This window comes from Parus major, chromosome 3, assembly GCF_001522545.3.
Source record: "Parus major isolate Abel chromosome 3, Parus_major1.1, whole genome shotgun sequence".
Taxonomy (NCBI): Eukaryota; Metazoa; Chordata; class Aves; order Passeriformes; family Paridae; genus Parus; species Parus major.
Window position 1 is genome coordinate 20211385 of NC_031770.1, and position 22726 is coordinate 20234110.

The following is a 22726-nucleotide window of genomic DNA, read 5'->3' on the forward strand; positions in this document are numbered from 1 at the left end:
AAGTAATGCTACTATCACCCAGGCACCTCTTTGGCAAGGAATGTGGGGAGAAAGGAGTACGCTGATCTCCGTCATCTGTTACCATCTCAGCACGTGTTAATTTCTGACAAAAGATGCATTGAGTTTGGAGCTCCCTGTCTCTAATTCCCAACCTTTCATAAGCAAATAACTTGAAATATTGCTTTAAATTAGAAAGATGAATTTTAAAAATCAAAATACATTTCTTTGATTAACATTCAGGAGCCAAAATACTTTAACCAACTATACTACCCATCTTCAATAGCAAAACACTCCTCCTTTCAAATGACATTTGAGCCATAGAATACATTGCAACACAGAAAAATAATATAAAAATATTAGAACATTGGATCAGCTCAAGTGCAGACACAAGTGAATAATAATTATTACCATTTATATTTTTGCATCCTTTATAGAGGTATGTACTTTGCTGATAGCCCACAGCTTGTTCCTGTCCACCCCACCCCACTATTACAGTGTCAGTCTCATTGGCAGTCTTATCCTAAGACCTTTTCCTGCAAAAGTTGATGATGTTGCTTAAGTAACAACCAAGTCCACCAATTGTGATGGTGGTATTTAATTTTCAAGGTGAGTTTAATGCTTAAATTCTCTGTGAGATGAAGTCCTGAGCAACACTCAAACATGAAAAATGCTTTAAACATCATGAATTAATTAATCAAAACAAGTTTGGAATGATTTTGAAGGACACAAGAAAATTTTTTGCCAAGAATAAGTAGCCTGATGGTTCTGTTAAACACAGCAAGAATGTGCTCTATTTGCTGTGTAGCTGCAATTGCAAAAGGTTTTTAGCTGTGTAATTGTCATATGCACAGACATTATTTTCATTGCTCTTCTCAGCTTAAGTCTCTGTCATGCTTGTGTTTTGATATATCTTACAGAGACTTGACCTGAATTAATGAATGCACATTTCTTTAATAATTATTACAAATGAATATGGTACTTTTGTATCATTCTAAGGCACCCAGTAATTCTGTGCTTTCACATGGAAAGTTCTGTACATGAAGCTGTGTGAATCCAGACTTGTTGCTATGTGATAAAAGCCTCTCAGGAATTTCAATAGCTATAAACGGATAAAATTTTTAATTGTATTCTTATATTGACAGGAGAAGTATGCTGCCCTAATGAAGAGGAAAACAGAGTTTCAGTTGGAATTGGTGATTCCTGCTGCCAGGGAATGCCTTACTCCACATCGGGCAATCAAATCTGCTGTGGTGGATCCCTGCACGACAGTTTCAATCAGCAGTGCTGTGGTGGAAGGGTCATAAGCATGGATTCTGTCTGTTGTGGTGATGAAAAGGAAGGGACTGCATACAGACCTCTCACAGGTAAGGATAAGTCCTCAAGAAAAAAGGTCTTAATCTTTGTAAATCTCTTGTGATACCAGCTGTTCAGAAGTGACACACTCAGGTTTAGAGTGTGTATGCCAGTTTGTTAAAACGTTGTTGCACTTTTGTCGTCTGTTTTGCTATACTACAAAATGCTGAGCTTTCAGTAACCTTCTTTGCCTTTGTGCAAAAGCTGCAGGGGCTGAAGAAACCAGGCAATTCAAAAGGAGTGAATTATTTTTCCTTATGCAAATCAGGAAGCAGGACTGGTCCCCTCAGTGAGGTTAGATTGACCACCTCACTGATGCTGCCATGCATCCCAGTGCAGGGATTTTCCATTTGCTCGGGAAATGTGGGGTTAGTCACCTGGAAAGTGAAGATTGCAATGGTGTCTGCTTGGTGGTTTATGTCACTCTCTTGTGTTCATGCCTCATATGGGGCTAAACCTGCTGTAGTTTAAAATTAACAAAAATTAATACCCAGCGCTACTCACTGGCTCATCTGGTGTATCCCATTCATTTCTTGGAAGCAATAGGAAATTACTCCATTATTCAGCGGTACAATCTGAACCCTACTTCCTTGTAAAACACTCTGTGACTATCTGAGGACATAGATTGGAGGTATTATTACAAAACCTATTCAGATATTTTCATGTGTCTTTTCTTTCCACAGTTATTAGACAAATTATATCTCATTAGCCTTAGGCTTTCTCAGCCTGATAAAAAGACTTCAGAAATTATTGTGGTGTGAAAAGGGAGCCTGGTTTCAAAACACAGAAATAAAGATTTAGTACCCAGCTATGCTTGGTGTACAAAGCTGAGTGATAGCGTGTGCCATTTCGAACCTCTAGTTGTACAACTAAGAATCTTAATATATAACTAAGAATCTGGATCTGAAGGCTGAGCTCCTCCTTTCCCCCCAAATAAGGTAATTTTTTGTATCCCTTGGATCCTTCAGTGGCTCTGGTATACCCAACTTGGTGCTGTCAGGATGAACTAATCAGATGAGTATTGCCATGGTTTCTGTGGTTTCCATTCTATCCTTCCCTTCCACTGGTGACTCGTGATGTGAGCTGTGAGAAGCACTGCTTGCATGTTTTGAGCTCCCTCTCACTGTGATCCCTAATTGTGCTTGATCTACAGCATCCACGCTCTCAATACCAGCTTTGAGCAAGGCTCTCTTGCATAGCCACACATTGTGCGGCTGCCACAAGACGGGGCTGGCTCATAAAACATCTCTTTATGTACTTTATTACTTAAACTCTTTTATTTGCCTGCAGGAGCCCTTTAACAAAATCACATTGAATTGACTTTCTCACACCAAATCAAATCTCTCTGGTCCCAGTTCAGTTGTCTTTGTCAATATGTATTTTATAAATGGAGTGAATTAACAGATGCTGTTGGAACAGAACTGCTGGGGTAGCGTTTATGTTTTTACTGCTCTCTCTGGGCAGATGAGTTGTGTAGGAGTGTAATACAGGTATCTTGGGATGAAAGTTATGTTCTTCATTTCAGTATATATGTATTCTTAACAGGTTTTTTTTTTCCCCCTTAAATATATATATTTAAAAAACCTTTATGTCCCTCTTTTAAAAATGTGTTTAGCCCATAGCGCTCAATCATTTATACTATTTTTCTCAAGAATGGGTCAGGATGACATTCTTTTGGCTATTAAAAAAGAAAACAGTGGCTTTTTTCATCACTCATGGGTTTTCTGTGAGGACTTTATGCTGTGAGCCAGCACACAACTGAGCACAAACACAGGTTTGAAAGATGAATTAGCACCACAGTTGAAAAGAGATCATATTCTTTTGCATTAAGCATAGAATAGATTGTGGTTTCTTATCATATCATATAGATCATGCTCAATTGGTTTTTGCTTAATTTCTTGGAGTACTTCAGCCTTGCTAAATACATCACGAAAATGCACAAGCCAGGCACAAAAATCTACCTGCTTCTTATCCTAATTATTGTAATTATTCTAATGGAAAAAATGCTCTTACATAAAAACATAATTTACTTATCATTGGCAAATGGATAAGTAGAATTTTGCAAGAATATGGTAATTGGAAGGCTGATCTCATTGTCTGGGAGGAGAAGAGGTAACGCGGTGGTTTTATGCAAAAGCCGAATTGCTTCTGAAGCACTGTTTTGCACTTGGCAATGAATGCCATAGCTAAAAATCTAGTGACTATTTAAAGCTTTTGTTTGAGGGCTTTAAGTCCTTCCAGAAAAAGCATACGAGAAAAACTTGATCAGTAGAAGTGCAAGCCTTGTACACAGTCTCATTGTTGCATGACCAGTTCAAAATCATCTTTTTGATGAATCTAGATCCAGGTTTGCAATGAATGTTGGTTTAAGAGCTTGAATGAGAACTTTTTATTTACCATTGCATACCTTTTTCAGAGAATCTGCCCTGCAAAAAAGTGATTTTCATCCATCCCACATTACTTTTTTTTTTTTCCCCTTTATTTATTAATTTCTCTTTTCTTAGGTTTCCTTTTTCACCCCTCGTTGGCCTTATTTAGTAGGGTGACCATAGAGACATCTACTGGCAAAGGCTGGCAGTGGTGTACATGCACATCCTGAGCCCTACTCCTGCAGTGTGATTATCCAAAGTTCTCTATTTCTGGCTATAAAGGATAATGTCAGCTAAAAGCACTCTTAGATTTTCTCTATCTCTGTCTTTTTTTTTTTTTTTTTCTTTTAATGCCACTATACTGACATCCCAGACTCATGAAAGATGATGCTCTGTACTGTTGTGGTTCCTGATCTGTAATAGTTGCAATACCCACATGTAAGCCAAGGATTTTTGGAGTACTTTGCAATGTACACTGGCTCTGCATTTTGTTGATCCTCTATTCTGGCTCCAAAGGCTAAGCCTTTTAATACTCATTTTTTCCCCTTTTGAAAGCATTGGTTTTGCAGATTTAGTAAATTAGTAATTCATCACTCAGCTAGGTTTATAAATTTTTTCAGTTCCTGGGGATGAACATGAAATAATTGTTGACAGAAATCGGTGTTAGCAGGAAGTGTCTTTTCCAGCCCATGGATTTTCTTTTTGCTATAATGCATTATGTGCCTATGAAACATGAATATATAAAATATGACACACACATTCCAACTGAGTCACAAACAAATAGTTTACATTTTGATATTTTGTTGAATTCAGCAAGGGTTTATAGGAATTTCTGGATCCTTAAGCAATTGAATAAAGCAATTTTTAGAAGGCAGATCAATCCATCAATATTACATGGTCCTATTTTGTTTTTCTTGGAGCATATTTAAAATTGTACATTTGAGGTGTCAAGGTTCAGGAGTCAAGTGCTACATGTGATAAATTAAGGAAAGGTCAGAGGCTATGCAATGCAGTTTCAGAAGATTGTCTACCTCTGCCTTTGCAGCTCATTCATGCTGAAGTGATGCACTCTGGGAATTACTACCAAACTCTGCTCTGCAACATCTGCTCTCCCTAAGTGAGTTAGTGCACGTCAGACATCTTTATGTCAGAATATTGCAGTGATGGATGCAGTCTTCAGAAAATGCTGCATAAAAATCTGGTGTGCCGTTCTGGCCATTAAGTGAAATTACTATTTAAATTAATGGCGCTGTCACAGTTTATCTGTGCAAAGAATGAACGCTGATTAGGGTATTAAGTAATTAGCAATTTATCACACTGGAACAAGGTTGATAATAATTAAAGAAGTAATGGTTTACCAAAGAAACTAGAAAGGGAGTCACTTCTTGTTATGTGAGTGAAATCTTGGCTGAAAAATTTAATTCAGTTAAACAAAGATGAGGTTCACAGTGAAAGAGTACAGCTTTGTTTGTTTCAATAGAAAAACAGTTCATTATCAAAATTTTAGTTTGTCTGTCAGAAGTCCCTTGGGGCTGTCTGAGTTACTTATTAGTATTGAATTGAGTTATTTTCTGCATTAATTCTCTCTGTAAAATTGGTAGAATCCTAGGACAATTTGGAAAAAAGGGTGGGAACAAGAGGAAATATTTTACCTCTTGAAGAGCTGGTGATCAGCTTTCTCTGAATAGAACCAGACCTGAAATAAGGTGACGTATGTGAGTAACATCACCATTTTTAGCCATTCCAGTGATTGGAATGAAATGTTCTGAATGCTTTAGCAGAATCGTATCTTTCAAGATTAATTTTCATTATGAATGACTTCTAAGAGAGATTTGCTGCAACAAATAGCAGAGAAAAAAGTGCCCACTCTTGCACATGTTTTAAATGCCAACATATGACAGAAATCACATCAAGCACAAACTCCTTGGTGTATATGTAGTATGATGCAACAGTATATCACAGCCCTGGTTTTTGTGTGATACCTTCCTGGTTCAATTAGTAATAACATTTATTTGATTTCCAGTTATAGAGGTGTTTGTAGTGTTTGGTTCTGAGTTAAAACTTTCCCCTTTCTTTAGATGGTGTTGGGTTTAACACTGGTATTTCATGTGAATATGTGGAAAGCGCTTATGATGAGCTTTTATTTTAAAACTGAAATTATTAAAACCAGGAAAAAGGCAGTGGAATTAATTTTGGAAGCTCATCAATTCCACTCTAGAAATGCAAATTATATTTAGATATCAACTTCATGTAGAGTAATTCTCTGTATTAAATGACTGAAACTTCACTGTGGGTATTTTGCAAGTGACCCATTCCATTCTAGGTACCTAATATGTACCCCCTACTTTAAAATATAAAATATGTGATAAATTCTGGAATGCTAAGATGCACTGTTGGAAGAAAAGGGGGCTATGAAGGAGCCCTGAGTAGAAAGTACATAGAAAGCTTTCTCAGTTTTTACATTCTACAGAAAATTTTCATCAACAATCCATCTCCAGCTTGCTGTGGCCGGTACGTTGGTATGGTATTCCATAGCAAAGTTCTTAAAAAAGTTCATGAATGATGAATGTTGATTGTAGGGGACATTGTTTATTTCTCTAATTCTTGATTGTTTTCCATAGGTCTGGAAGTCAGGATTCTTGCTTCAGTCACCTCACGTTTGAATTTAATCTCACTTTAGCTAAATATGCATAATTCCAGCTGCTGGTGGGTTTATGCCAAGATATATTGAATTGTGAGCTTTCTCCTTTCATATCAATTCATTTGTTTACTTAAATTTCATAGTCAGATTTATTGTTTTTTTTGTTCATTTGTTCATTTCAGGGATGTTCTGTTGTGGGCAGGAGTACGTGAATAAGTCAGATACCATATGCTGCTCAGGTTCCAGTGGTGAGTCCCTAGCACATGTTAGAAAGAATGACCAAGTGCCAGTAAAATGCTGTGAGACTGAACTTATTCCAAAGAGCGAAGAATGCTGTAATGGAGTTGGATATAATCCTTTGAAATATGTTTGCTCTGACAAGATTTCAGCTGGAATGATGATGAAGGTAATTGATAGAAAATCTCTTGGTAGCTCTGATTTGATGATGGAAAGAGAAATACACTGTTCATAACTATTTTTCTAAAATAGGAATATAAAAACTCTTGTGTGCATTATTCATTTTCACATTACATCCATATTAATACCGAATGAGTTCTCCATGATTGATGTTATTGCAATGAATTCTAAAGGAATTAATAATGATTAGCTGCCTCTGTGAAGTGTTGCCCAGCACTTCAGATTAGTACAGTGGCTAAAAGCTGGCATACTAACAGGACTGACATGAATAGCCAGTTTCCATTCAGTGACCACTGTTTCTGATGATGTTCATTAAGTGGAAATTAAAATTGGACTGACCAACTCTTAAGTATGAAAATGCTATAACATTTCAATTTGGGCAGGCAGTAGGACATGACCCCCCAACCTCCTAAAAAAAACCACAAACAAACTCAAAAATAAAAATAAAGCAATTGACATTTTCTTGATGGACTTAAATCCTGATCCTACAGAATACCCGTGGCCCTTTTGGCATAAATTTCAGCAGTACTAGGATAGGTCCTTTCATGCCTAATGAATTATATAGTTTATTTTCATTCTGTTTTAATGTCAGCATAAACTGAACACTATAAAGACTAATCTGGTCCTTTCCAAGAGTGCCCTGTGACTGTAGGCATCAGCATGAGATAGTTTTGCCTTGCAACTTCAAGTTAAATTAAACAGAAATCTCCAAGAACTAGCATCCTGGTGTTATACATAAGCTGTAAGAATGTTCTCAATTGTCATTATATATATATATATATTATTGTATTATATTGTATAATAAGAAGAATATAAAGAATATGTATATTATTTTTGTAAGGCTGTATTTATATTTTTGATAAGAGAGAGAAAAAGTGAGGGGGGGAAAAAAAGAACATTGGATATTGTTCTACAATATCCTACAATACAGAAGTCAGAGAGATATTGTGGAATTTATCAAACATAAAAGTAAAGTAAAACTGACCCCATCCTGCCATATGCAGGTGTTCCTATATTCTGTTGTTCATCCGCTGAGTTAATACAGAAATATTTCTTACATCTTCACCTTTTCATGTCAAGATTTTAATGTAATTTCATTTTCAGACTGAATAATTTTCTCCCAGAGAAAATTCAGGCGTTGTGATGAGTCAGCTGCTGTTCCTCAATGCATTGTATTAGTAGCTCATGCAAGGCAAAAAATGGTTAACAAATTCTGGTAGATAACGCACCAGATCCCTGCCCTAGGTATAAACAGAGGAAGTGCTTTGTATTTCACTTACCCACAGTAGAAAAGAGATAGCAGTGCTGGCTCTGTGATATGTATAGATTTACTAACAGCAAAAAGGCAGATAGTCTGACACATTCTGCAGCTACTTTACATTGGAATCCAATCCATCTATATCCTGCATCCTATTTGGATATCTATCACAATGTAATTTTTGTGGAAGTGCCGAATTTGGGAAATTAAATTAACTGAAGTTCCTAATCAGCTAAGAAGCTAATTTCAATAGGTGAATTAAGGAATCATTAGATATAATCTGTTTGGTTTTCCTTCTGAAGTTTATGACCTAATGGGCAAAAATATTTGTTGTAAATATGGCAGTACATTTCTTTCTGCAGCAACCTATATTTTATGAGAATTACTGCTCTCTAGCTTATGGTTTGGCAAAAATATTATTTCATGAATTTTAATGGAAAGTTGTGGATGTTCAGTGTATATTTCTGGAAATTGTTCTTTATGGGTTAAATCTTATATATTTATGTTTGCAGAGGTCCTCTTATTGCAGCAAAGCTTCTGTTTAGGAGTGATGTGGCAGAAGACATGATTTATATAGCCCATGGATAGAGTTCTCAGCCTTAAAAGCTGCCAAGGACTTGCACAGAGCCCTCTTGTGTACTTGGCAAGCTGTGTGAGAGGCTGGGAATTTGCTACTGATTTGCCACAGGATATTGGTGCAGGAACGGAATGTTCAAATTCTTGGATAAAATCCTGTTCTCATTGATTCTAGACTCTTCTGTTTTCAACAAATCCAGCTATTTGTGCTTCCAGTAATTAAAATTTGTGATGCTTTCATCCAAGGACCCTAACAAAATAAAATCTGTTTCTATTAGAAAGAATTAAAAAAGCATTAATGATCAAAGACAGTCCAAATGCTGAAAGGGTCTCCCATATGCTAGAAATATCAGTGTACTCAAGGTGGTGGTGTGGTTTTTGTGTTGTATAAAGACAGATAAATACTAATGGAAGCTTTTATATAGAAAGGAAAATCCAGGAAGTCTATTTAAATTTCCCTGTGTATTCCTTAGGTAAAAGAAGAATGCAAGGCTAATGTCCTTTGCCCTTTATCTAAGGAGGAAATGGCACATTGTGGAAAGTGTGACTTTGATCCTAAGGAAAATATCTGTGCATGGATAATAGGTTCACAGAGTGCTGCTGAAACAGAGGTAGAAGCAGGTGTGTGTCCAGCAACAGAGGAGACTGTCTACACAGGAGGTCCAACACAGTATTCATTTACAGGTAAGGAAAGTGGCAGACCAGACTGGTGATTTGCTAGTATAGTTAATTTGCTCTGGGGAAAAAGATGGTCTGAATGGTATCACATACCCTAATTAAATATGAGGAAATGTGAAGGGTCTTCTAGAGCAAGCCCAGAGGAGGCCATGAAGATGCTCAGAGGGTAGAGCACCTCTCCTGTGCAGACAGGCTGAGACGCCTGCAGTTGTTCAGCCTGGAGAAGAGAAGGTTTCAGGGGGACCTTATAGCACCTTCCAGTACCTAAGGGGGATCTTCTAGGGAGTTTGAAAAAGACGTTTTACAAAGGCAGGTAGTGATAAGACAAGGGTGAATGACTTTGAACTAAAAGAAGGCAGGTTAAGATGATATATTAAGAGGAAAATCTTTTCTGTGAGGGTGGTGAGGCATTGGAACAGGTTGCCCAGAGAAGTTGTGGTTGCTCCATCTCTGGAATCGCTCAAGGCCAGGCTGGATGGGGTTTTGAGCAACCTGGGCTAGTGGAAGATGTCTCTGCCCATGGTAGAGGGGGTGGAACTAGATGGTCTTTAAGGTTGCTTCCAAACCATGCCATTCTATGAATTGTAGTGAAGCAGAATTCTTTTAAGAAGTAATCTTTGAACTGGGGCAGAGGCCTCACAGATATGCAATGAGCGAAATTCAGTGAGTACCTAATGTATAAACCTGCTTTCAAAATATTGATGAAAGTAATGACCCTGTCTAAAGAATAACATCCATTTCTATCTGTAGATGTAGGAAACAAAAAGTTACTTTGTATTTGATAAGACTGAGATGATCCATATGTAATTTTATTTTTCTAGATATGAACCTCGAACCTTTTGTCACATATGAGTACAGGGTGGCTGCTTGGAACAGCTATGGAAGAGGTTTCAGTGAAATTAGCAGAGCTGTCACCAAGCAAGATGTGCCACAGGGTGTAAGCCCACCGAAATGGACCAAAGTAGATAATCGGGAAGACATGATACTTCTGAACTGGGAGGAACCACTTCAACCAAATGGTATTGATACATTTTTTTAAAGTGTTTTTTCTATCATTCCAGTGACAGTATTCCAAAATCATAAAACATATCTTAATTAACCCCTGTCACTGAAATACACATATTCCTAAACTCTGCAGGAAGGTTTTGTTCTAGGTAACTATAATTTTCATTGCAAGTAAAAGTTTTCTTCACAGAAGATAATTTAGTATGTCTTTACAAAGCACCAAAATGTGTCTTTTGAGAACAGTTGTCATAAGAAGTGTGCAAATATGATCAGAAAATGACAGTCATCCTAAAAAAAAAATATTTGGGGATTTTGGGGGTAGGGCTGGTGGTGCTTATGTTTATTTCAGTAAATCTTGCTTATTATTTTCAAACTGTGAGGAAACTCAGAAGAGCTCTCATTAAAAACTGAGATCTACTCTGATGCTGATGGATATGCTGAGGAAAGTAGCTGGTAACTACTATTTAGCATTTAATCAGAGTGATTATCTGCTACTGTGGTCATGCAGATATTTCACTGAATGTTTTCAGTGAATGTATGTAGAGTCATTTCACTGAATGTATGTAGAGTCAGTTATTATCCCATCACACAGAATCCCTCAGCTAACAAAAGTGAAAACTTCCTTTCTGCAATAGGTCTTATTATTCACTACATCATCCTCCGAAATGGAATTGAGCATTTTAGAGGAACAGAAATGAGCTTCACAGACACCAGTGGTGTCCAGCCATACCAAGAGTATTCCTACCAGCTGCGAGCCTGCACTGTTGCTGGTTGCACGGACAGCAGCAAGGTTAGTGAAGTGGGCTTCATGGAAACTGGTGCCAGGATTTTATCAGCCAGTGTTATGACATTGAAATGCTTTTGGAAATGTGCAGTTTGAAGATATACTGATTATTGATAAGGGAAAAAACCCAATAATCTGATTCAGACTCAGCTACTGACACGAGAATATTTGGAACCCCAAGTTGATACATGCAAATGGAGGAAGAGAGCAGTATCTCAGTCTTGGCAAAGCTGGAATTGCACTGTAGGGACTGATATTTGTTAAAGAGAAAGCTGTACACAGCAGAATAGAGTAAGGAATATTAAAATGCACTTTCTTGAAACCTGGAAATTAAATTTTTGCTTCTCACTAGGAGGTTTATAGACTCTTCTTCCATGCTATTTCTTAGATCATCTGCTTTAGTTATAGTCTATCAATTTGCTCAACAAACTTCTTACTCTTCGTTTCTGGAAAAGCTTCATTTCATTGTATTACTCTTTGCTGGCTTTCCATTTCTGCACCTGCTTTAGGCTTTACTGCCCCTTTGTGTGCAACCTGCCTCAGCTTTAGTTTTAAGCAAACAGGATGTATTACCTCCCTTTCTCACAGTTTAATTTTCTCTTGTATCACTTTGAATCATAGATGCCTTTCACCAACATTATTATTTAACCAGCTCTAGTTTTTATTCTGCAAAGAAGCTGCCTTATTCATCATTTGCAAAAACTATTTCTTAAGTGACCTCTTTTTCACAATATTATTCTTGCCTCTTTGAAAATGAATTTCTGGGACTACAAGGTAAGGTCTGTGGGGCAGAGGTGGGGAGTAATGACTGTTTTGTAATTATAATATTTGTGGGATTTAATTTTCTTTTTAATTGCAGGTGTTTTAATGTTTTCTTATTCATGCAAATCTCAGCCAGAAGTCTAAAATTAAAAAAAACACTGATGCAGAGGGATTAATATAGGTGGATAGTCCTCTGCCTGCACACAGAGCTGTGGCCTGGAAACTATGTAGGCACAGTTGCTGCAACCACTGACCTGATAATAAATCCTGCTTATTTCACTTGGCTGTAATTAAGGAATTTACTGTTGCAAACACTGGAGTCTGGAAGTGGGGACTGATTCCACCAAATGCACTAAGACAATATATTATAGAGGGCACATTTTATATTTACAGCATAATATAAATATTTTATGGTGGTAATAACAGAAAAAGAAAAGTGATTCTCAAAGAGAAAACCGTCTGACTTACTTATTAAACCAATGTAATTTGGAAATGCCTCTTCTGTAGCTGATGGTGGTGATGTGTCAGTAGAAAATTACCTTTTTTTTTTTTTTTGTAGAAAGAACTTAACAAGTGCTAACTTATCCTATCTTTCAGAATCTTTAGATTCCTTACGCAAGTATGGAGTTGTAGATAACTACAATAGAGTTCAGATTGCATGGGATATATGGAGGCTTAGCCCCATGTTTACTGGTGCTTAAAATATATGAAATCAGGCAGTTAAAATGCAGAGACACTGACAAACCATATGGAAGAGAGTTATCAAGAGTTTTCAAGCAATACAGTTTTTGTTGTTTCACCCTGTGCCATACACTGTTGCTAAAACGTGGTGAACCTGTTGTGATAAATTGTAGACACGGACTTATGTAATGTATTCAAGGTCAGATTTCATTGTGAAAAAGGAGGAAAAAAGTAACTACTTCTCCAGCCCCTTGGTAATGATATGCCAGCCCAAACAACATTTTAAAACAAAAGTGACATTCTCATTGATCATGGTATCTAGTGTACTATTACATTAAATTGCTGTTTAATTCATATGTCTTCAGGTAGTTGCAGTCACTGTCCAAGGAGTCCCTGAGAGTGTTCAGCCACCAGAAGTCAGTGCTCTGAACTCCACAGCGTTACATTTAAGCTGGGTTGCACCCAAGAAACCAAATGGGATCATCAGAGAATACCAGATCAGTCAAATGGGGAGAGGACTTATACACATTGATGCTGCAGGCAGAATGCAGCACACAGTGTCAGGTAAGGAGGCAGAGCTCTTTGACAGGCTAATGTTCTGTCCTTAAGATATAAGACAGTATTAATATATTAAAAATTCCACTTGTCAGTAACTTTGAAATCCCCAGTACTGTGCACAGTTTGGAACGCTTTATCATGACTTTATGTATCTTAAATTTATTTTTTTCCAATCTCTTTCATTTCTAACTGCTGTTTGTTAAAATATTAATAGATTTAATTTCACAATTTTAAAATAAATCTATCCAGCTCGATTGAAGATGCATGCTATGTAGTGTGCTCAAGGACTTAGATATTCTGTGTAGGCCAGCCATCCCTTCATGCAGATTCAACTCTCTCTTTTAACATCATTGATGTGCAGTAATGCAGTTGTGAATGTTGCAATGGTGTAGGATTGAGAAAGATCCAGTACTTTATGTCCAAGATAATAAAAGGAAAGGAAGACAAAATAGGAAAGATCCCTAATTCTGTTTATAATATTATATATTGCTTATAGCCATTTTCTAAATACTTGATGAAAGAAGCTTTATTCCAGGGATTTTGGGGGAAAGTTTGGCTCAGACCTCAAATATATTATTTTCACATATTCAATTTTTAGTTATTTTTGAATGTTACACTGAGGCAAAATTCCACTTAGAAGTGCTGCTGTTGAACACAGAGCAGGAACATAAGCATAATGGGATATCTTTTTTTTTCACTCTTTGACCTCAGGTTGCTCATTAAATTTTTATATCTCACAAATGCATTAATTTTTCCCTAGTTTTTTTGCCCCACAAGTAGGAAATTTCAAGATTCATATGTTACAGCCACTATATATGACAGCCAGCCAAAGAGCAGGATTTGACTTAGGGCACAAAAATCCTCTAGAGCATAGATGGCACTCTCAAATACCCCTTAGAGCCTGAGTCCTGAATCAGGGTGGATTCCTTAGTGCTTTAAAAGAGTTTGTCTCTGCTGTAGTCACTCACAGAAGAGCAAGATTTGCTGTCCCTCTTTGACAATATCATGCTCAAGTGTGAAATTCATCAATGGTGTATTACTCCTATCTCCATATTCAGTGCTTCTGGACATGAGATATTTGCCAGAGTTGGTGGTACATGTTTTAGAATTGCTGTTGTAAGTTTACACTTCAAAGAGGGAACATTCCAACAAGGAGTGATTTATCAAACCCATTGAAAAATATTTCTCATGTTCCTCCAAGGCAGTTATATCTCCATTTTAATGCCAACAATACTTACCAGCTGGAAGTGAGAAGAAATTAGATTAATTCCTGAGAAACAAGTATATTTTTTTCTTTTGTGTGTCTGTTCTTGTAAGCCACTGTCCAGGGCAGCCATGTTAAGCCAGGAATAAGTGATCATTCCTCCTGACAGTCATAATCAAATCTTTTGCTGTTTTCTGCAGGAGCTTCCTTGGGTAATAATGTGGAATTCATGAGAGTGATTTAGCAATGTGGGTAATTATTGCTCTCTAAATTAAAAGAATGTGATAAAAGAATCAAATTCACTTCATACATAATCTCAAATGTTTGAACTGTTTGTCTTATTCCCTGTGGATGTATGTTTCGATTTTCCCATTATCCTTGTTTTTTCTTTTTATTTTTTTTGCCTCCAAAACTGCCTGCTTTTCCCTGAGCAACAGTTGAACATTAATGAAGCTGTAGCATTAGTATTTGTGGAGACTTTGAATCTCGGGTCTCGCAAATAGGAGACATGAAGGCAAGCACCTTGCCACGGCACCATTGTCTTGCTGCTTATTTTTAATTACATCAAAGCTTTGGAAACATGATCCCACAAATGCTTTGTGGGAATAGCGGTGAATGTGCTCATCATGTGAAATCCATAAATTGCTTATAATCCTCTCAAGATGTTAAAAAAAGCATTAAGTAATTGAAGACAGGAAGTCCTCAGTTAATTATTTAGAGGTGTTATCAATGCTTTAAGCAAACTGAAGCATTTTCTGCTATCTCACTGAGTTGAATGCCACTGGGACCTAGGGGCAGCAGCCATCATCTTCTCATATTCTCTAATGCAAACAGCACATGGCAGCTTGTCAATAAAGGACCTTTTTATATCATTTATTACTGAACACTTCCAGTACCCTGTACAGAACAATTTGGATGACAGTTATGGCATTGTTTCACTTTGTGTTACTACTACTTTACAAATGGGCCTGCTAATGCTTTGCAGTGGGGCCAGGCAGAGGGTAAGAATGAGGAAAATAATTAGGAGATTGGTAAAAGAAAGCCAAGAGTGCCCTCTTCAGCAGCAGCAGCAGCAGGTGGGTTTATAGAAAAGGTTCTTATCAACTCCCCCCTTTTAATACACTGAAGTTCCCAAGTAAGAGGCTTTATCAACAATTTGTAGGGTCTATCATTTTTAGGCTAAACCCAAGGAATATAATTAATATTTATTTTAGTAAAAGAAACAATAGTATGAATACTTTATGACTGAATAATTTGAAATTCTTCCATCTGAACATATTCTCCATTTCAGGGCAATGAAATCTGAAAAAATACCAAAGTATTATCACTGGTCAAGTCTATCTCCATATGCAGCACAAATCATTAATAATATTTATCTGAAGGAAACTCTTGAGGGCCAAGGGATTGTGTGAGGCTGTGGTCAGCAATCTGACATCCTCCTGAGTAAAACTCCCATGGTGGGGCCCAGGAGTGTTATCCTGGGAACTAATTACTGACCTTGCTGGAGCCATACCCACAAATTGGAGACAGTTTCAGGAGGAATTGATTCAGCTAATAGAATAATGCATTCTTAAAAATCCCCACTGTTCCACAGCCTTTTGGCAAATGACAGATACTACAACAGTATAATGGACTGCTTAAGTTGACAAAAAAAACCAAACCAAACCAAAACAAAAAAATTAAAAATTCCCCACAATAATAAACCAAAAAAGAAAAGGAGGGGAGAAATGTCCTCTAATGAGCTATCAAGTAGAGACATTAGAAAAGCAAAATGCAGCTTATATTTCAAGATTATCATGCTTGTTATTTTTATTATCAGTCACATACATAGGTTTGCACAGAGTTTTCCAAAGCATGCATAAGACAAGGCATCTAATACAAAGCTTTAATAATCTAGATAAAAATCTCCTGTGACTGCTCCATATATGGCTAGAATTTCAGGTATCAGAATTGCACCAATAAATTTACTGAAACCATGTGCTCTTTTTTTAATGCTCATTTTTCTCTTTAAAGTGTAGTTGTAAATGAGTATTGCTTTATTATGCATGTTTCCTTTAAAAGTGAACATGACTCCCTTTAGGGGAATTCAAGTAATTTGTTGCCACAGTAATCTTTTCTATCCTGAAATGTTAAATACTTGGCTTTCCTCCATGCCTTTGCCTCTCTCTAGTCTGCAACTGTCATTTTCTCCCTCCTTACTTTTATACACAATGTTCAGATGATTTTTCTTCTCTTCCAGTTCATGATTAGGTTACAGCAAGGGCTGTCCCTCTGAGTCATCTCTTTATTTTCTCTCCTTCACATCTTGTTCAATTTGTTAAGCAGCCTGCATGTCTTCCATTCAGTATTTTACCTTCCTACATAATTGCTGCTTCTTCTTTCACTCTATTTGTTTGTAAGATATTTTAATTAAAATATCTTGGTACAGGGTGTAAGCAAGGATTTGTTTATAAACGAAGATCTTGCACAGGCTGTTTTGTTGCCACAGAATTGCGTTGTTCTTGAAATAATTCCATTTAGACACAGGAGCTAGATCAAAAGTACACTGTTAAGACCACAAAGCCGCATGCTTAAAAATTGACCTGTATAATACCTATGAATTGACCTGTGTAATCCTAATTCAGCCTCTTTCACAGAAACAATCTACATTACACAGCAGTAGTGTCATTTGTTCATAGGGTTACTGCCTCATTCCGTTCACAATCTGTGCCTCTTCCAGGGAGGAATAAAATGAAGCTCCTGTATGGGGAACTGCTGCCTCAGCTTTGGCTGTGTTTAGTGGATTAATTCCTTCTGGGAGTCTCAATGTAGATGGGCTTAATTCTGCTTCTGCCCAGAGCTACATTCCCTTTTAAGGAGGCAGGAACATCAGGATGTGGAGCACAGTGAGGTACACAGCTGGGACAGTGCCAGCCCAGGGGGACCAAACGTGGATCACTGAGGGGCTGGTGACATGGGCTGCCAAGGGGAGTGCCTGACATCCAGGGCTTTCGTATTTGTTCAAGCTGTGGTACTGAGGAAGGCACATCTCAGTCTTTTCTCAGTTTGTCACAACCACATCCTCTTCATTTTCATGACATTGCATGAGACCTGAATGTCCTGAGCTCTCAGATCTGCAGGTGAAGGCACCAGTTGTGCTTGGATATATAAAGTTTTGTGTAACACCAGGTAGTCAGACAGCCACGTGCCAGGCATCCCAAATGGCTTCCTAGCAGCTCTAAGGAGATTTTTGATTCTCACAGTCTCTTTGAGTTGGTATCTTGATTCTGAGAGAGAAATAATTCTCTTTAATTTTTAGAGTTTATATGTTTTTAAATGGGTTGGGGGGATTTTTTTTTTATACTGTTTTAAGACATTTGGAATGCTCAGCAGGTTGGTGTTAGTAAAGCATCTCTACACTCTAGGGGTGGACACTACAAGAAAAAGTCTCAAATTACAATCAACCAGGACAGAGACCACATGTTGGAGACCGTTTTAGAAAGGACTGTGCCACAAAGCCTGTGAACAAAGGAGGATCAGTTTCTATTATTCAATGTCCTGGCACTGGGATTTCCTAGTTTTTGAGTGTTTAGTTTTGCAATTTTAATATTTTCAAAGAGATTTTGTGTATAATTTGCTTCTTGTTGTACTTTTTACATCCTTTACATTCAGGAACAAGAACCTTTATTTAATGTATTTTGAAGTGTTAACAAGGGGGTCCTTGAAAACATGAGATTTTTCAGTGTTTATGCCTGGAGATATCTTAAAGATCAGTTATGAGAAATATCCAAAAGAGTAGTTTAGCAAAGGTGCTGTGTTGTGGGCTGTAGGGTGCTGTGTGAGAAAGGCTGATCAGCAGCTCAAGCTGAGCTCTAAGGTGATCTCACGGTGGTCTGTGCATCTTTAACAATTTAACTACAAGAAGCCTTTAATGGGTGCACAGAGTTGGCTATTCTAAAAGCTCAGTATCTTAGCCAAATTATGAGTGCAATTTTATGAGGATCCTTAAAAACAAATTCTTAAGCCACAGGCAATTTGATGTCAAATCTGAAGTCGTCAACACACAACACAAGGATATTTGAAAATTTCAAACAAAAAGGCAAAGCAATATATTCTCATCTCATTCAAGGATGTCTACCATAGAAGGCTTGAGCTGAGAAAAAAAAAAAAATTAAAAAAATTATGAGTAACTAAAATGAATATCTTGTAATGAGGGCTTGGTTGTCATTTCAGCTTCTAACTGCTTTGTAGCATTTATTGTAAAGTCGTGTATCAAATAGGGGAAAAAATAGAGGGAAAATAAAAAAATAGAAATTGGAAAGGTGGCAGGAGTATCCTTGGACTTATTTGTAATGTAATAGAAGGTTTCATGTACAAGTGAGTATTTTATTATCTTATTATTGCAAATGTATTTGTAATAACTTTTTCAAAACATTACAGACTATTCAGCTTTTCAAGTCCAAAACCCTAAGCAACTGCACTTACAGCTGTTTTTCTGCACTGCAAGTATCATCTAAATTTTTTTGGTTTAAAGTTGATTCAGATATATGAAGGATATCCATAGATCCACCGCAGCATAGGCAGACATTCAGTCTGAATTGTTTTGGTGGGTCTTTCAAATCAGTAGAGGATTTATGTCTAAATTAGTGATAAATCACCATTTCTGTATTGTTCAGGTGTAATGTAAGAATACTTTATGCTTGCCTAAAATAAAAAATGCTATAAGTTAAAGTCCAGTAACTTTCTATGCAGAGATACAATTCTTGGAATGATTGATGTCAACATCTCAGCCTAACCTCTGTTTGCTCTTTCTAGGTCTGCAGCCGTACACTAATTACAGCTTTGTGCTTGTTGCATGTACATCTGCTGGGTGTGCTTCCAGCCAACCACTTTCAGGTCAAACTTTACAAGCTGCTCCTCAGGGTAAGGGAGAAAGTCATTCTTACAGAACTGCAAAGAGATGGTCATGTGGGCTTGTATTTTCTGACGGGTTAACAAGGTGCCCAACACCACTGTCATCCATCAAACTATCATGTAGAAGTTTACACAAGAGAATCTGTCATGGAGTTTTTGTATCTTGCCACATTCTCTTTACTGCCTGGCACTGCATTTCTACTTGCTTTTTGTGAAAATTTTCCCAAATTTATCTCTATGTTCATTAACTTCATTAATGAAGTTAGAATTAGAAGATGAATAATTTTTAAAGCGCAAATTAATATGCAGAGACTACTGGGCATATAAAGGCTGCAGCCTTTGGCCTCATTCTCCATTAATCTTTACCTTGTCTAATTGGTTGCATTTGTTATAGGATAAATACAGAAAGTGTGTTAAATTCTGTCATTCTCCCTGGCAACATTTTTTGTTTTCATTACATAAACCAGTTTTCATTACTGAAAACAGTATCATGAGTATGGGAAAAGTAAAAACACCTTGGAGTTTCTGTCATAAAATTAAACTAGTGTCATTTTGATTTTAATAGGGGTATGGCCAAAACCCCATCATATCATAGTCAGCTCAGCAGAAGTGGAAATGTACTGGAGTGAGCCAGAGAAACCCAATGGACTCATTACTCAATATCGATTATTCCGTGATGGAGAGCAGATTTTCCTGGGTGGCAGTACAGACCTGAATTTCACAGATGTTAACCTGCAGCCTAACAGTAGGTAAGGCATATTAAAGAGCTCTGATAACAGGTGAAAGGCCTCGAAAATCATAGGTACTTGTGTTAGTGAAATGTACAAAATATAAATTATTGTGAACAAAAGAAAATTCTCTTACAATATTACTTTGTTACTGAAAATTGGTAGAGTACTTTTAGGAGTTTTTCAAATGTTAGAAAGACCTTAATCAAAGGACTTCTGGTTTTTGTTTTGTTTTTGAGAACAGGTCATTCTGACTCAAATAAAAAAAATCTTTTTTTCTTTTTTCTTGGATTGTTTGTTGGTAGCTCAATGGTAGGTATTTTTCCATCATGGAATATACTCTGAAAAATTTCAGGTTTTATATGACAAACAGCACTGCACATGGTATCTAATGTTCCTGTGCTTATTGAACATATGCAATAGGCTCAAAAGTGACTGCTGATATTTTTATAGAAGTTATTCTGAAATTAGTTTTGACACTTTTTGAGTCAATAGTTCTCTTGCTTAGGTAAGCTAATTAGAATTTTAATATTGGTATTTAGTATTAGCATTTTAGTTCTGGTATCTAAGGTTCTATGATAATTATTATTCTAAGTTGCTTTTCTCACATTAAGAAAACTTAAATGTGAAAATCTTTGCTAATGCAGTATTTGTAATACTCATTGTAGTCACTTTAAATTGCTGAAAATGGAAATGTTCTGTAACTGATATGCCTAAAGCTTCTAACTGCAGTGTCTACTGATCTTTTTGTGTTTGTGCAGATATGTTTACCAGCTGGAAGCCAGCACTTGGGGCGGCAGCAACACTAGTGATAAATATGTTATACAAACACCAGTAGGAACACCAGAGAAAATTCATGTCCCATATAATGTCACAGTAATTGATGCATATTCTATATTTCTAGCTTGGGATGTGCCAGGTAAAAATGTATTTCTATGTAGTACTTTGTAGCAAAATGAAAGGATTGAAAAATTAGTATATCCAGGTAGGCAGCTGAATCATTCTGATATTTTTATTCTTCATATTTGGTTTTAGTGTTTGTGATTTAAATAACCAGTATCTAAAGCTGTTGTGTCCTAGAGACATATTATTTTAATAATATTGACCTAGATACTTGACATGGGTATTGTGAGCAAAACCCTGCATGTTTTGGTGTTGTGAACTATTACTAAGGGTAGATATTAATGAAAAAACCAAAAAAATTATAAGTGTTCTGTTCATACTAACCTGAGTTATCACCAGAGAAACTTGACAGCCTTTTAGGTTATGTGACAGAGAGCCTGTGCTAGCTTTGACCTGACTGAGTAAATTTTACTTGCCCGAGCACCTTAGTGCAATGTGGATATGTTACCTTGCAGTATGGTGGATCAGCAAAGGCCCAGAAGTACTTTTCCTCTAGATACTTTTCTCCTGAACATGATCAGGTGGCCTTTACCTGCTATAAGGCTGGGCTAACAAGTAATAATTATAGTATCTTTTTATAAGAGAAACTATGCGATGTTTCATCAATATAGATCATAGTTTTAGTGACTGGTGCACTTTACTGATGTTAGAAAAATTATATGCTGTATTTATTGTGGGACAATGAGAGCCTTGTAATGAACAATCTTTTGTCTAGTGTAGTTCATCTCCAACAAGGTGTTTTCTAGTTTATAGATACTGGGTTTTTTCAGCTAAAATTTTGTCAGTTCTGTTAAAAACTTCAGATGTTTGCATATTGCAATAACAGCCATATGCGTTTTATCAATGAATTCATGGGAGTTTTTAATATCTCCTTTTTCTAATTATTTGAGATGTTCTATCCTTGTTTAGCAAGGGTCAATTGGCATTAAAAATAAAGTCACCTAGAAAAAGTATTTTGCCTTCAAGACTGGGATTGCAAGTATTTGTGGTAGTGCTTAGCAGTGCTCACCCTACCCATTTAAGCAATGATTAATAAATCTATAATACCCTGAGCTGTCAATCTTTTAGTTTTCAGGAGCACAAAATCCATTATAGAAATGCTATAATATATGAAAAAGATTAAAATCTTAAATTAAACTTTTCCCCCTACTGCCTGAAAGGATTTAGAACCCTGCAGAAGGCAGGTGAATTCAAATGGCATATAATCTACAGTTGGTTTTATTGGAAAGTGACTCATGCTATATTATAGTTTTGATAATAAATATAATTTAAGGTACAAAGTATTCAGCAACATTATAAATAGATTTAAAACATAAGAATGTATTGGAATAGCATAGGCTGTGAAGAGTGGGGTGTTTCCCAGAAAAGCTTGTCCTTGTTCTAGACCTTTTCCAGCTGCTTAAATTCCTGTTACTCACAGTAGGTTACAACCCTGCAAGGAGGACCAGGCTCTGCGTAGTACATTTGGTTATGTTGCAATTAAGATTATGCAAAGGTCTGTGTGTTCCTGAAACCTCACAATCAGAGGGATGAGGAGGAGGCTGGACATTATGGATCTGCAGCAGATGCAGGGTTGATGTATCCACACATCTGTAGAAATCATTCTCCTCAGATGGGAAAAAAACATGTCCTTTCCAAATACTGGGACACACCTTTAACACTTATCTCACTTCTATGGATATTTGATAACTTAGACCCTTCCTCTTTGCTGCCTTCTTGGGGGGCTAATTATTTAGGTTTTTAAATACAAAGAAGGGATTTTCATACTGTGATTCTGTTGGGTATTGTCCTGGTTTCAGCTAGAACAGAGTTAATTTTCTTCCTAGTTAAGAAAAAGACAGGAAAGAAGATTTTGCTGTTCCTTTTATTATAGCACTTCAGGGCCACCAGCTGTTCTTGTAAGAATGGGGAGTAAT

At 36.8% G+C, this 22726-nt stretch overlaps 1 protein-coding gene across 2 annotated transcripts in view; it reads left to right on the forward strand.

Annotated features, from left to right (window-relative positions):
• USH2A (usherin) overlaps positions 1-22726 on the forward strand; it is a 368965-nt gene that overhangs the window by 281445 nt on the left and 64794 nt on the right. For both annotated transcript variants that reach the window (XM_033513296.1, XM_033513295.1), the window contains exons 49-57: positions 1143-1364; positions 6546-6769; positions 9088-9298; positions 10114-10311; positions 10933-11087; positions 12890-13088; positions 19081-19188; positions 19745-19928; positions 20669-20826. In XM_033513296.1, the coding sequence (XP_033369187.1) occupies positions 1143-1364; positions 6546-6769; positions 9088-9298; positions 10114-10311; positions 10933-11087; positions 12890-13088; positions 19081-19188; positions 19745-19928; positions 20669-20826 (1659 nt within the window). The remainder of the gene's footprint in view (positions 1-1142; positions 1365-6545; positions 6770-9087; positions 9299-10113; positions 10312-10932; positions 11088-12889; positions 13089-19080; positions 19189-19744; positions 19929-20668; positions 20827-22726) is intronic.